The sequence below is a fragment of the Bubalus kerabau genome, chromosome 1, assembly GCF_029407905.1.
Source record: "Bubalus kerabau isolate K-KA32 ecotype Philippines breed swamp buffalo chromosome 1, PCC_UOA_SB_1v2, whole genome shotgun sequence".
NCBI lineage: Eukaryota > Metazoa > Chordata > Mammalia > Artiodactyla > Bovidae > Bubalus > Bubalus kerabau.
Genome location: NC_073624.1, coordinates 14,246,641 through 14,260,089, shown reverse-complemented (window position 1 = coordinate 14,260,089; position 13,449 = coordinate 14,246,641). Strand labels below are relative to the sequence as shown.

The following is a 13,449-nucleotide window of genomic DNA, read 5'->3' as shown; positions in this document are numbered from 1 at the left end:
AATTTTCTCAGCAACAGTAACGGGCGTGACCTATCACTCTTGGGAAAGAGGCTAGTCTGAGTTTCTGAGGTCATGGAGCAACTGGCAATTCGTTTAAGGGTGGCCATTCCCACCCCTTTCCCAGGCTCTGCCTCATCACCCTTTCCTCCAAGATAGTGGAGTCCAGTCCTCAAGGGAGGGATACAGAGAGAATCAGGAATCAGGTAGGAGCCATGAAGAGCGGGAAGCAACCAGGAAAGCTGCAGTGGTCTGGTTCTCCAGGGACATGCCCCACCCAATCTAGAGATGGGGCTTCCCTGGTGGCTCAGTCGGTAAAGAATCCACCTGCAGTGCGGGGGACCTAGGTTCCATCCTTAGGTTGGGACGATCCCCTGGAGACAGGAATGGCTCCTCACTCCAGTGTTCTTCCTGGAGAATCCCATATATGGAGGAGCCTGGCAGACTACATTCCATGGGTCACTAAGAGTCGGACACGACTGAGCACACACACACACAACCTTGAGATGGCACCTCAGAAGCCAGAAGATGCTCACTCAGACCCAGGAGTGAAGAGCTGGCAATAATCAGGGGACAGCATCTGAGGTCAGTCAAGATAGCAGTGACTGACGCACCTCCTGAAAGCGGTCTGAGGCGCCAGTTTTTTACAAGAGGGTTGCCTGGGTGATCCTTAAGTGTTGTTGTTGTTTTTAAAAGGCCATCAATGGCTTGCACCCACGTGACAGACCTAAATGAGCCTTCAGGTTAGGATCCACATTTTACCCCAACACCAACTATGGCCAAGAGTTCTGACCCGAGAAGGTTGTGCTCCACACTGAGAACTGCTGGTCTAAAAAATAAGTCAAAGAGCCAGAGACCTTAGGTCAAGGTGAGTTTATTGTCCAAATAGCATAATCTAATTGCATCCAGAACCATTTTCAAATCCATCTTTAAGCTAGTCAGAAAAACAGGTTATTATTTTTAAAAATCACTTAACACTGAAAAGATAGGACCTCAGAAAAGGCAGCTTGACTATACCATGCCACCATCATAGCCAATACAACATTTTTTTTTCCCATACTTCCTAAAAACCTTCCGTGTATACTGATCATGCTGCTTTAGCACTTGCTCGCACGCCGACCAAATAAACACCCACACCTCTTATAGAGTACATGGTGAGAGATTAACATTGACTCGATATGGCATCACACTCGTTTAAAGCAAAAAAAAAAAAAAAAAAAAAAATTATAATAATAATAAAAGAAAGTCCAAGACGAGAAACTGTAACTGAGAGAGAGAGATCTGAGGTACATGGTACAAGGGTAATGAACATAATGGAAAAAATCCAATGGCCCCGTGACACGCTGGGGATTTCAGAGGTGGTGAGCAGTAAGAAACAGAACTAAGAAAAAAAAAAGAGAACTGTTTAAAAAAAAAAAAAAAGGATAGGCATCTGTGAAAATACACTGGATACTGTAATGGCTACACTCAGTAAGGCACTTTTTCCCCCCAAAGAAGGCTGCAGGCAAAGGAATAAATGTGACAGCAAAAGCATGCGTGTATAAGTCTGCCGAAGGCTTCCCGAAACCCAAGCCAAGAAACGGGTCTGAGGGCCCACTCAAGTCTAGAAGCAGAGACACCGGGATGCAGAACAGTGGTTCTGGAGGAAAGAGATGGTTCTGGGTTGTTTAGAATCCAGAACCAGGAAAAGCCGGGTGGGATGAAGAAGCCATAAACATCCTAATGAATTTCCCGCCTTGTTTCACACCAACGGGTGACGGGAACCACGCCGAGCCCACAGCTGAGGAGCCTGCATTCATTCTAAAGCTACAGGGTGCATGTTGGGTAAGGGACTTCACCGTCTCAGCACTGATTTCCCTTTTAAAGCTATTCTTGGGGTTGGACTGTCTCAAAGATAAACACGGAGGAACCCTTTTGGCTTAGAAGCCAGCTGGCTTACTCAAGATTTCCTGCCCATTCTTATCTCCCGTTCCCACTCTACCAATAATTCTCTCTTCTTGAACTAGAAAAATCAGTATATTTACATGATATAAGGTGCACGTCTATTTCTTCTCCCAGCCCTGTCCCCCCATGGCCCGTGGGGAGAACAGTCTGCTGCCCTCTTTGAGAAAAAGTCATCCAGTCCTGCCGTCATCCTCAGCGGGCAGTCCCAGGGCTCCTGGGGCCCTTGGGGGTGGGCAGCAGCCTCTTCGGAAGGGAAGACCCCGATGCCTGCAGCCAAGGGCCGCCCCTCCCGAGTCACACGTGCCCGACTCAGGTGAGGACAGGAGGCAGAGCAGGGCCTCCGAACAACCCACAGACCAAGGGGGACCTGGCTGGGAAACACTGGCTGCTCAGTGGGGTAGGGACAGTTCCAGAGGACAGCCTCCGTGGACAGAAGCCCCTGCTCTCGGCCTGGAAGGAGGGGTGCAGTCTGCTGAGGCACCCATCCCCTGCCCCCACCTGCAGGCTTCTCGGCTGCGATGGACAACCCACGTGGAACTGACTTATGCTCAGCATATATTTTTGGCATATGAGGATTTTCACCCCCTAGGATTTGGCCAAAACAGGGGAAGGAACAAAATTTGGCCGGCGAGGGGAACAATCAGTCCCCACTGATGGAGAAAAACAAACAACCAAAAAAAGAAAAGAAAAAAAAAACAATAAAAGAGAACAAAGTAAAGGAGAGATACAATGACAACAAGGTAGGAAAAAAACCAGAATAGGTTTGGAACCTCCTTCACGGGAGGAGAAAAAAAAAAAATGCACCTGAACGCCTCTGGGACAGAAACTCCTACTGAGGAAACCAAGATCCAAGATCCGAGGAGAGGGCACAAGACAGTTCAACAATGCCCGGGGCCCGTCTTTTGTTTAAGGAAGGAGCAGGCAGGAAAGCAGAAACTACGTAGCACCCTTCCCACCTGCAACCCTGCGCCTCCCATCACACTAGGCACGAGGAGGAAAAGGAGAAAAAGCTAGAAGGTCCCAGGGACCCTTAGGGCTCCAGGGAAAGTGGAGAGTGAGAGACTGCGGGGGGAGTCTGTTGGCCTGTATCCTTCCTTATTTCTCTCACTTGCTGCTTCTGTTTGAGCTGAGCAGCTGGTCACTGTTAGAGGGATCTGTACCTCCCTTTCTCTTTAGGTTCCAAGATTCTCAAGAACTCTAGGGCTCATGCTTTTCTCCACCACGCAGACTCCCCCCAACCCCGGGGCCCAGAAGAGCGGCCTACGCAGGATGGCCTCTTGATAAAACACAGGCCGCTCAGCCTTTCTCCCCCAAACCTCAGAATTCACCGCCCACTGGCCCACCAGGAATCCTGAGCATCTCAGGATCACATAACTCACCGAGTCCTGAACCCTTCTAACCCACGTCAACGGAGCCTGACTCACCTGGGATTCCATCTCTGGACAGAAGCAGCCTGCCCACCTGCCTTCAACCACCGATCCGATACTCACCCCGACCCGTTTTCCCGATCATGCCAATTCAGCACACTATTTAAAACCTGAAAACCATTCAGTGCCACTCAGCGAGGACCACGCCCTTGCCCCAGCATTTTGCCTGTCACAGGCCAGACAGGTGGGAGCAGTTCCCATGGCAACCCTGCCTGCCGCAGGTTCAGACCTAGGAAACCCTCTGAAATCGTCCTGAAGGGGGCCCAAGGGGCTGCCAGCGTCCAGGAAAAGAAAAACTTGCCAGAGAGAGAAACATGCCGAAGGAAGGGAAACTTCCCAGGTGAAAGGAGAACTGGAAGCAGGTGTGCTTTAGAAAGGCCCGCCTGATGAGGCTCTCTGAACAAACAGCCTGCTCAAATGGCTGGTACCCAAGTGCAGATGCTGCGTGCCCAGCACACCGCATCACTCAGCGCTGTGTGTCGGCCTTGCGGGGGAGGGGAAATCCCTTGGTCCAATTGCATTTTTTCCATCATGATGAGGATACCGGAGTCAGAATGGAAGCCTGATGACCTTCACCACTGAAGAGGTCCCTGGGCATGAGACCCTGGGGTCAAACCCCCCACCTTCCATCGGGGAGAGGCTGTGGCCCCTTCCCGCCTCCGCCTTCCCTAACTGATGGGCTCCCAAGCAGAAACTGTGTGGTTGTGAGGTATTAATGAGAACAAAAATGTGAACCATTTTCTTTCGTAGCGACTGATTTTGTCCAGTAAACCTGAGGTAAAGAATACTCTGTCTTTGAAGGATGTGATCAGAGAGGGAAAAAAAAAAAAAACAAAAAACCATGAATACGCATCCAGAAGAAAACACACTATGTATGGAAGAGGGCTTTTCCAGTACGAAGAACTCCTATCTCAACCAACTACTTCAGGACTTGGAAATTTAAGCAGTAAAATAATATATTATAAAAATGTTTATATAATAGCAGCACACTCGGTGAAACATTACAGCTAGGTACTGTTAATGTGGATAACGATGAATGATCTTAGCTTCTTAGCAGCGCAAAAAAAAAAAAATAATAATAAAAAACTGAACATAATAAAATGAAAAATAAGAGACCCTTAGATTTTTCTCCATCTTAAACCCTCAATACTATGAAACAAGGCAGAATCTGCGTATAAAATAATTCTTCAGAGTAGCCCTGTTCTGATCTTATTTTTTTTTTTACTTAAAAAGGCAAATATTTTAATAGCTTCATTACCTGTCAATTATAATTGTGCAAAAAAAAAAAAAAAAAAAAAGTTGGTGCTTCAACCTCTCTGCTAACTGAATGCCTCTAAGACGTGGAGAGGAAAAAAAAGTTCAAGTACGCTGAATACAACTTTGCAATGAAATCAACAACAAAAGAAACAAAACGGAAACGGGAACGAAATGCCACACGGATGCCCCGCTGTCTGTCTTTGCACCAGCAATCATGTTTCTTTCCATGTCCAAAGGGGAAGTACAGAGGTGGGAATTAAGATCCTTGTGTGCCATCAAAATGGTTACAGATCTCTGCTTTTAGGAATGTTGTCATAGGGATTTTCGCGGAAGGGGATGTGTCTTTTGAGTCCCCGGAGGGGAACCCAGAGAGTGTCAGATACAGGACGGCAACCTGACTAGGGGGGCAGGAGGGGAGGGGACACAGGAGGAGGAAGGAGGCCTCTGCTCTGTATGATTTGCATAAACCAATCCATCTGACCCCTTGGGAACAATTTTTCAAAGTGCTTTTCGAATGGAATGGTTTATACCAATGCTCACCTGTGGACCGGACATGCCAATTAGCACCAAAAAAAATTGGGTTTTTTTTTTTCCTAATGAGGGATGCCAAGGTCGCATTACTCTCTTGAACACCTCAGGAGGAAAAAAAAAAGTTCCAGATCCCACCCTGGGGCTCCGTCTGCCTCCATTTCACGGAGTTTGGGGGATGGCCCATAGCTAGATTGCCCCTTTAAGATAAAAATGGGGTGGTGTCCGCAACAAAATCCGCAACGAACCAAGTTTGGAAGAAGAAGCAAGGTATTGAAAAACATGAAACCCAGGATCCAATCACCTGTGTCCAATGGGCAGAACAGAACATCTCTTTCAGGTAGCAGCTACTGCAGACAGCAAGACTTGTCACTAGAGACCCAGCATCGCTTAGCAACAAACAGGTGGTTGGGAGTCGGGCGCTTCTCCATCCAAAATGGTTCGATCGCGCTGAGATTATGTCACTCCCTCCCCATCCTGTCCCTCCTTTATTTCTAATTCCTTCTCAAGTTCATTGCTTCGCAATCCAATCCTGCCATATGTGGCATCCGCAGTTCTTCCAAATTATCCAACAGGGGTATATACGTGCTAGCTCATAACATGAAAAAAAAAGTCTCTAACTTGTTCCCATAGGGCAGGCGTACATTTTTCTCTAGCTACTCTGCAGGTTTTCCTGTAAGCATGTTACTATGACTTTTAACATCATCAAACAGTAACTGTTGGCATATATAAGGGATTCCCTTCTGTTGTACTTCAAATAGGCACCAAATGCTTGTAATGATTTTGTTTTTATAGGACCTTTATCTCTCACTTCTAAAAGATCTTTCAATAGGATCTAGGTGGGGGCGGAATTTTTTTTTTTTTAAGTTTCATCCTAAAATGTAAGAGAACCAAATACAACCAGAGAGAAGGAGAGAGCGGATTGGACGCACCCCTCCCATTTGGCCCGCCCCACATCCTCACAGGTCGATATCCCGAACATCTGTAGGGGTGCTGGCTTGGTCCAGCTCATCCTCCGACTTGGATCCATCGCCCTGGTCCTGACGGTACTGCTGCAGGCTATTCAGCAGCACCACCTCAATCTGCTCCTGGCAGGCTTTGAGGCAATCCTAGAAGGAGAAGCATCGAGACCAGAGCCATTAGCAAGGGCAACAGGGCACAGAGCAATCAACAAAGAGAACACACACGATTCGAGCCTGCCTAACTCCACACTCCAGCAGGTGGTGGTGGTTTAAGTCACTAGGTCGTTTCTGCCTCTTGCGACCCCCTGGACTCCAGCCCGCCAGGCCCCTCTGCCATGGGATCTCCCAGGCAAGAATCCTGGAGTGGGCTGCCATGTCCTTCTCCGCTTCCAGTAGAAAGAAAGTCAACATGTAAGGAGGTGCGTCCTCCTGGTGGCCGGGGAACCACTCCAAGTGGGGTCCACAGGCCGGCAGCATCCACACCACCTGGGAACTAGTTAGACATGCGATTCTCAGCCCTCTCCGAGCCAGCTGCACCTCAGAATCTGCACTTCAGCAGAAGCCCAGGCAGCGCTGGCCAAGGCGAGGGGCCATTTGCGGCCATGCAGCACCTGGTAACTCAAGGACCAGCGGGATGCTGCCTGCTTGGGGCCACTGCGTGGTGAGCGGGAAAAGGGGAAGGTGAGCCCTCCAGATAGTTTGACAGAACTAGATCACCCGAGGGGCAGACACAAGCGAATGGACTCAGCTACACTGAGCCTCAGAGCCACTGCCGCCATGCTCAGAAACAAGCCAATTTGTCTCTCCACTTATTTACCGTTTCCTTAACTCTCATAAAAAATACAACAGCGTGTTTACAAAGTTCTGGACACTTGAGCCGTCTAATGGGGGAGAAAGCAAAAAGAAAAGGCTGTGGCACGGCTTTGAGATCAGTCTATATTTGGTAGGGAAGATTCAGGGTGTGTCAGCCCCATGCAAAAGCTCCTCTAAACTGGGAGACATTGACACAGCAGGAATTCATGGGTGTCATCAGGGTGGGACGGTGGTTGGCACTAGCAACCGGGCTGTGAGCCGAAGTCACTGCTCATAGCAGATACTGGGTAGGCCCAAAGGTTCCTTCCGCTTCTCCTGTAAAATGTTACAGAAAAATCTGAATGGACTTTTTGGCCAACTCAGCATCTCCCGACCTCTCTACTCATCAAGACTGGTTTCCTGGCACTCTCGTAAACGTATGGAAAATATGTGAACTCCACTCTGCCTGGGTCTTTTCAGTTTCATGTATGTTCCCCCCGTGTTTGCTCCACCATGCAATTTTCACTGCCCAGAGGTTGCAGTCTGCCAAGCACACAAGCATTATCTCTATTTTCCAAAGATCTAAAATAAAGTTGGAGCTCCCAGGCAAGTTTCCATGCCCCTACATTTTCCTTTGTATCTCTCAGCCACCGTACGCTGTTAAACCACAACTTTTTAGGAAAATTAACATCTGGAGTGAGACCAGCCCAAGCACTGAGAGCAGATATGAAATACCACTCAGAATGAGTGAAGAGGGACAGAGGGAGGTGGCATCTGCTGTCCCCACAACCAGACTTGTGGGCACCACTGAGTTATTCTCCTTCTCTGTCCTTGGTTTCCCCATTTGTAAAGTAAGGCTCAGGAGACGCTCACAGAGGGAGGATCAGTTGCAATGTCCAGATAAAGCTCTAATCATTCATTACAAAGTGGAAGTCTTGGAAATCTGAACAAATTCCTGAGGTTTCTCTGAAATGAGGTACGAGTGAGCATTTCCTCAAGACAGGTGAGGGGCACAGCGGAACGGGCACTGGGCATGGAGCGTCCAGCAGGGATGCAGACTCTGCGAACCCATGGACTGCAGCACGCCAGGCTACCCCGTCCTTCACTACCTCCTGGAGTTTGCTCAAAGTCATGTCCATTGAGTCGGTGATGCCATCCAACCATCTCATCCTCTGTCGCCCCCTCCTCCTCCTGCCCTCAGTCTTTCCCAGCATCAAGGTCTTTTCCAATGAGTTCACTCTTTGCATCAGGTTAACAAAGCAAAAACTGCTCTGGCTGGTCCCCTAGGAAGCTCTCCACCAACCCTGTCGACTTTCCTTCCTCCGATACTCTGTTTCTGCGTCAACGCAACTGCCACCCAACAATACGATGAACCCAGGATGCCGTGATCATTTCTGCATTAGCCACATCAGCAGCTGAGACGGGTGGTCCTCTGAACATGGGGATGTGGCTCCAGAGAGCTAGCAGCTTGATAGGGGGCCATGGACAGTCTCCCTGGGGGTCACCCAGGTGCCTGCTCTTCCTGGTATTCAGGCTTCCCTCCCAGCAGCCTGAGACCCTAAAGGAACAGTTCTGAGAAAGTCCTTTGGGGCGGGCTGGTAAGCCAGGCAGTCACTTCTACAGGACTTCAAGATAACACAGGCATCGAACATCATATTTACCTAACTTGCAGCCCCAAACCTTCACGCTTTCCTGAATAAAATGAAGAAAGAAATCACACAAAACCCAGACTCTCCTTCCTTCAGTCAATGTAAATCATTTTTGACAGTGGCCAGCTCTTCCTCTTTGATACTTCTTACTTCGAGAGAAAAGGAAGGACGGTAGCAGTTGCCGCAAAAATGAGGATGGAGCAGGAAGCAAAGGCTCTCAGGGGTCAATTTTGTCCCCCATTCCTGGGAAGCACTCTGAGGTCTACGTCTAACCCTCCTCTGGTTCCACTGTTGACAGCATCCGAGTTTCAACTGTGGGATCTGTCGCTCTCGGCGAGATGAAAACCTACCTGAGGGCAAGAGCTCATTTTGCATAAAGGATGCTGAAGTTCTCCTCTGATGGAGGCACAAAGGTTAAGAAATCAGCCTCCCTCTTCCTAGAGCACAGAGCTCATGCCCTGCATTTCTAAAATTTTTTTTTGGCCATGCAGCATGTGGGATCTTAAGTTACCAGACCGAATAGAACCTGAGCTCTCCACAGTGGAAGTGCAGAGTCTTAACCACTGGACCTCCAGGGAATTCCCCACTCCCTGCATTTTTAACACCTTCCTTCAGCATCGCAGGAGCCCTTCCCCTTGGTGGACTTCCTAAGACTGTGAATTTCCTGTGAGCTGCTGGAAAGTGAAGTTGGGAGGGAGGATGGGCTGGTGCCCCTACCTGCAGCAGACCAGCACCCCCACCCAGTCCTGCCCAAAGGGCTCTCAATCTCCCCAGCGGGGACCAGGGTGGAGGGTGTGGCCCAGAGGGAGGAGGCCAAGACTATAGATGGAAACAGACAAATAGATGGGGGAACAAGCTGCAGAGTCTGAAGGGAACAAGAGGCAAAGCTGCAGAGTGACGGCAGTGTGTCTTCGGGCGGAGTTCTTAGGGTGACACACGCAGGTCCTTACAGAATCTGAGAACAGGGGCTCTGGGGCGGGGGGAGCTGTAACAGCACCAGCGGCCCTCACTTCCCAGCTTAGGGAACTGAACCGGAGCTGGCTCGTCCCCCAGTCACATGTAGTCAGAAGTTAACCCTGGCCTTCAGAGGGCAAGCTTCCTATTCCAGAACCCTCTTCCCTGTGCAACTCTCTGCTCCTTCCAGGCTCTAAGGAAAGACAGACTGGAGAATCTCCAGGAAAGGCAGACAGAGCCCAAGAGTGGCCTGGAAACCAGCCCCCACCGCCCCTACCCCACCGCAACAGCGCCTCGGATGAAAAGATGCCCCGGGGCCCTCTGCTCCTCGGTAGCCTCCAAAAGCACCAGCCATTGTGTCAAGATGCCCCAAATTAAGCTGATTAGAAGGAGAGCCATAATGCTCGTCTGTCAGCCTGGACAGGTGGCACTCCCCAGCGCTGGGGGTCGGGCAGGCCTCCAGCCCCACGAGGCTGGGCCCCCTCCCCCCGCCTGCCCCGGCCCGGAGCCCTGACAGCCGCGTTTGTGATGCCGGGCTCCGTCCCCCCGGGCCCCGACTTCCTCCGCTCGCTGGCTGCAGCCCCGCGCCCTGCACCCTCTGCGGCCTCGGTGAATGGGCTGCGGAACTGTTACCATCGGCCCCCAGTGTCGCTGCATCAGGGTATTGTCACCACACACGCACTGCACTCAACAGGGGGACAAAGGGCTGAATGAGCCCCAGACCCGCGGCCAAATCAGGCACAGACAACTTAGGAAACTATCTCATTCTTCCTTTCTTCGCAGCCTGTTGGGCTTATTTCCTTGAATACCAAATGAGGCCCGCAGTGAAAATCAGGCAGGCGCGCGGGGAAGCCTCAGCTCCAACTCTGCTTCCTCTGCCGCCCTGCCCCCGCCTTCCCTTCCTCCAGCCACTCTTCAGGAGGCCCCTGACCACACAGACCCGGTCCCGTCCACAAAAGACAAGTCTGGGGAACACAGGGGTCTCCGGGAGAAGGTGTGCTCGTGAGGGCTCCGGGGACCAAGATGACGTCAGTTGCGTCCAACTCTGTGTGATCCCACAGACTGGAGTCTGCCAGGCCCCTCTGTCCGTGGAATTTTCCAGGCAAGAATACTGGAGTGGGTAGCCATTTCCTCCTCCAGGAGAATCTTCCCGACCCAGGGATCGAACCCACATGTCCTGCGTCAGCTGCACTGGCAGTGGGATTCTTTAACACAGAGCCACCTGGGAAGCCCAGTCTTAATCGCATCACCCCTGGCACTGAAGGCACGGTTTTGTAACAACCCACTGACAACAGGATTCTAATATGCCAGGACGACCCTAGGAGAGTGATGTCCTGGAACTTCTCTGGGAGCTATTTAAGACTGAGACAGAGGAGCTTCCCTCGTGGTCCAGTGGAACCAGGACTTTGAGACTGAGACTTTGCCTTCCAATTCAGGGGACCTGGGTTCAATCCCTAGTCCAGGAACTAAGATCCCACATGCCTCACAGCCAAAAAACCAAAACAGAAAACAGAAGTAATGTTAAACTCAATAAAAACTTTAAAACTGGTCCACATTAAAAAAGAAAATCTTAACAAAAGAATGCAACAGACTTTTGGTATAATCTAGGTATAATAGGGTATGTATAATGACAAGATGACTTGAGTCTATACCTGTTCTGTTAACTATCTTCTGGTAACTTCACATCTTCAAGGCCTGTGAGCCCCATTCTACTTGCTCATTAGGGATTTAGGAAACTGGTGTCACGTGATAGCAAAGTGACTCGCTCTAAGAGAAAGCCAGGTAAAACTCGAGGGACCCTGACATGCTAAGTCCTCTCTCGCTTTCCAAGAGACCTGGGAAGACCAGAGCAGGGGAAACACACTTGACATCCACCTGCCAGCCCTTTGTCCCCTTTCCCTTCCTCCTACCACCCCAGCATCATTCCCTGATGACTCTGCCAGGGGATACGGAGAGAAAGGACTGAGTCAAAGTTGGGTCTCGTTCAAGAGTCTATAGACAAGTGAACAAGGAGATAAAGGCGGGCGCCAAGCAGAGCAGGATGCCGAGGGGACGGAAGAGGAACCCCGATTCTGCCAGGGAAGTGGCCCAGTCGGTTCTCCCTTCGCAAGCAGACCCCTGGCAACGGAAGCCCCGGTGGACGGTCCCCCAAAGCCAGCACGGCCTCTCTGGCTGGTGTCTGTTTTTAGCAACCCTCATGAGTGGAAGGAAAGACTACTTAAAATACACCACCCTCTGAGACTTTTATTCCCTGTAAAACCGTCAGCCTTCTCACTCAGCTTTCTCTTTGGCATGAGGCGTTCCGGTTTATTTTGGCAACCAGAGCGAGCAACAGAACACGGCTTTCTACGGCCGCGTGCGTCTCTCCTATCAAAGCTCACTGCCGCCAGCCAAGGAGCTGGAGAGGGGGGTCTGGCCGTCCTGGGGTAGGGGAGTCGAGAGGACCCTCTTTCCGCAGCCTGATCCTTGACAATCCATGGGGAGAGGATACCATCAGCTGGTCCAGGATCTCCAGGTGCACAGGGCTGACACACAGCTTGGGGACTCTGGAGTCAGAGGCCAGTGCACCCCGATTTCCTAGCTGTCTGAGCATCAGGGCCAGTGGGGCACGAGGTGGTCGGAGCACCTGGCTTCCCCGTGGGAGGACTCAGTGCAAACCCCTGGGCCCTTCAGTGTGGTCCGAGGGTCTACATCTACAGCTACAACTTTTTGTGAAGGCAAAACATTGGGTTGGCCAAAAATTTCACTCGGCTTTGTCCATACACTCTTACAGAAAACCTTGAATGACCTTTCTTGGCCAACCCAGTATACACCACCTAACACTGAGCATCTTCAACTCTTCTAAATGCAGTGTGTTAGCTTTAAGTTCCTTCACTGTGTGTGTGACCATCACCCTTCTCCAGATCTTTACATTAACAACCATTCTCCCCCGTCCCCCACCCTCTGGTCCCTGGGAACCTCTATCCCACTTTCTGTCCTTATGGATTCGATTACTCTAGGTAAGTGGAATCATATTTGGTCTTTTTGGTATCTGGCTTATTTCACTTTACATGTCCAAGGCGTATCCACATTGTAGCGTACGTCGGAATTTCATTTAATGGTGAACACTAGACCATGGCATGTACAGACCGTATTTTCTTTCTCCGTCCCAAGGACATTTTCTATCATCAAGTGATGAAACTTGATGCTCTTCCCTGAGTTTCACGTTAGGCCCAGAGAGTCCTGCCTGCGGGCTGATTTCCTACTATGCCTCTAGTTCCTCACGCCTGCTTAGCGTCCATTCATTTGCTCTTCATCTCCTGGGAGTTTAGGTACTTTACTGTTGATTCTGCACACACTCGCTGAGTTCCTTGAAGACAGGAAGCTCATCTTTTATTTTCCACGTGTCACCCACCCCCGGACTTCTCCCACGCTTGTCTCGGGTCTGTGCCTTACTCACGAGGTGACAGCCTGCACCAAGGACTCTCCAGATTATGACTCACACGGTCAAACAAACAGCATTGTAGAAAAAAAAAAGCTAAAGAAAACCCAGAGCTGATGATCTCAGTCTGCAACCTGGGATCGTGAGCGGGAGCCCTGAAAGCAGGAATCTGAAGTCTCACCCATAGGGTACGGGCACCGCCTGGGACCCTTTCCCAACTGGCACTCCAGATTGCAGTCCTTCAGGACTTGCCAGTGCTGTTCAAGTCTGGATGCGGGTATCAGCCCAAGTAGCGGATACATTTGCTGTTACTTCTCCCTACTGTTTCTATTTCTTTTAATGACTATACATTGAAATTCCCTAGAGAGGGAAATGGCAACCCACCCCAGTATTCTTGGCTGGAGAATTCTGTGGACAGAGGACCCTAGTGGGCTACAGTCCACGGGGTTGCAAAGAGTCAAACGCAACTGAGCAACTAACATTTGAACACTTAATACTGAAATTAAGTCAAATATCCT

The 13,449-nt window shown here is 50.2% G+C and overlaps 1 protein-coding gene across 1 annotated transcript in view; it reads right to left on the bottom strand.

Annotated features, from left to right (window-relative positions):
• Positions 1 to 855: 855 nt before the first annotated feature.
• CCND2 (cyclin D2) overlaps positions 856 to 13,449 on the bottom strand; it is a 28,328-nt gene continuing 15,734 nt past the window's right edge. Inside the window, exon 5 of the mRNA XM_055568762.1 lies at positions 856 to 6,262. Within this exon, the coding sequence (XP_055424737.1) occupies positions 6,113 to 6,262 (150 nt within the window). The 3' untranslated portion in view covers positions 856 to 6,112. The remainder of the gene's footprint in view (positions 6,263 to 13,449) is intronic.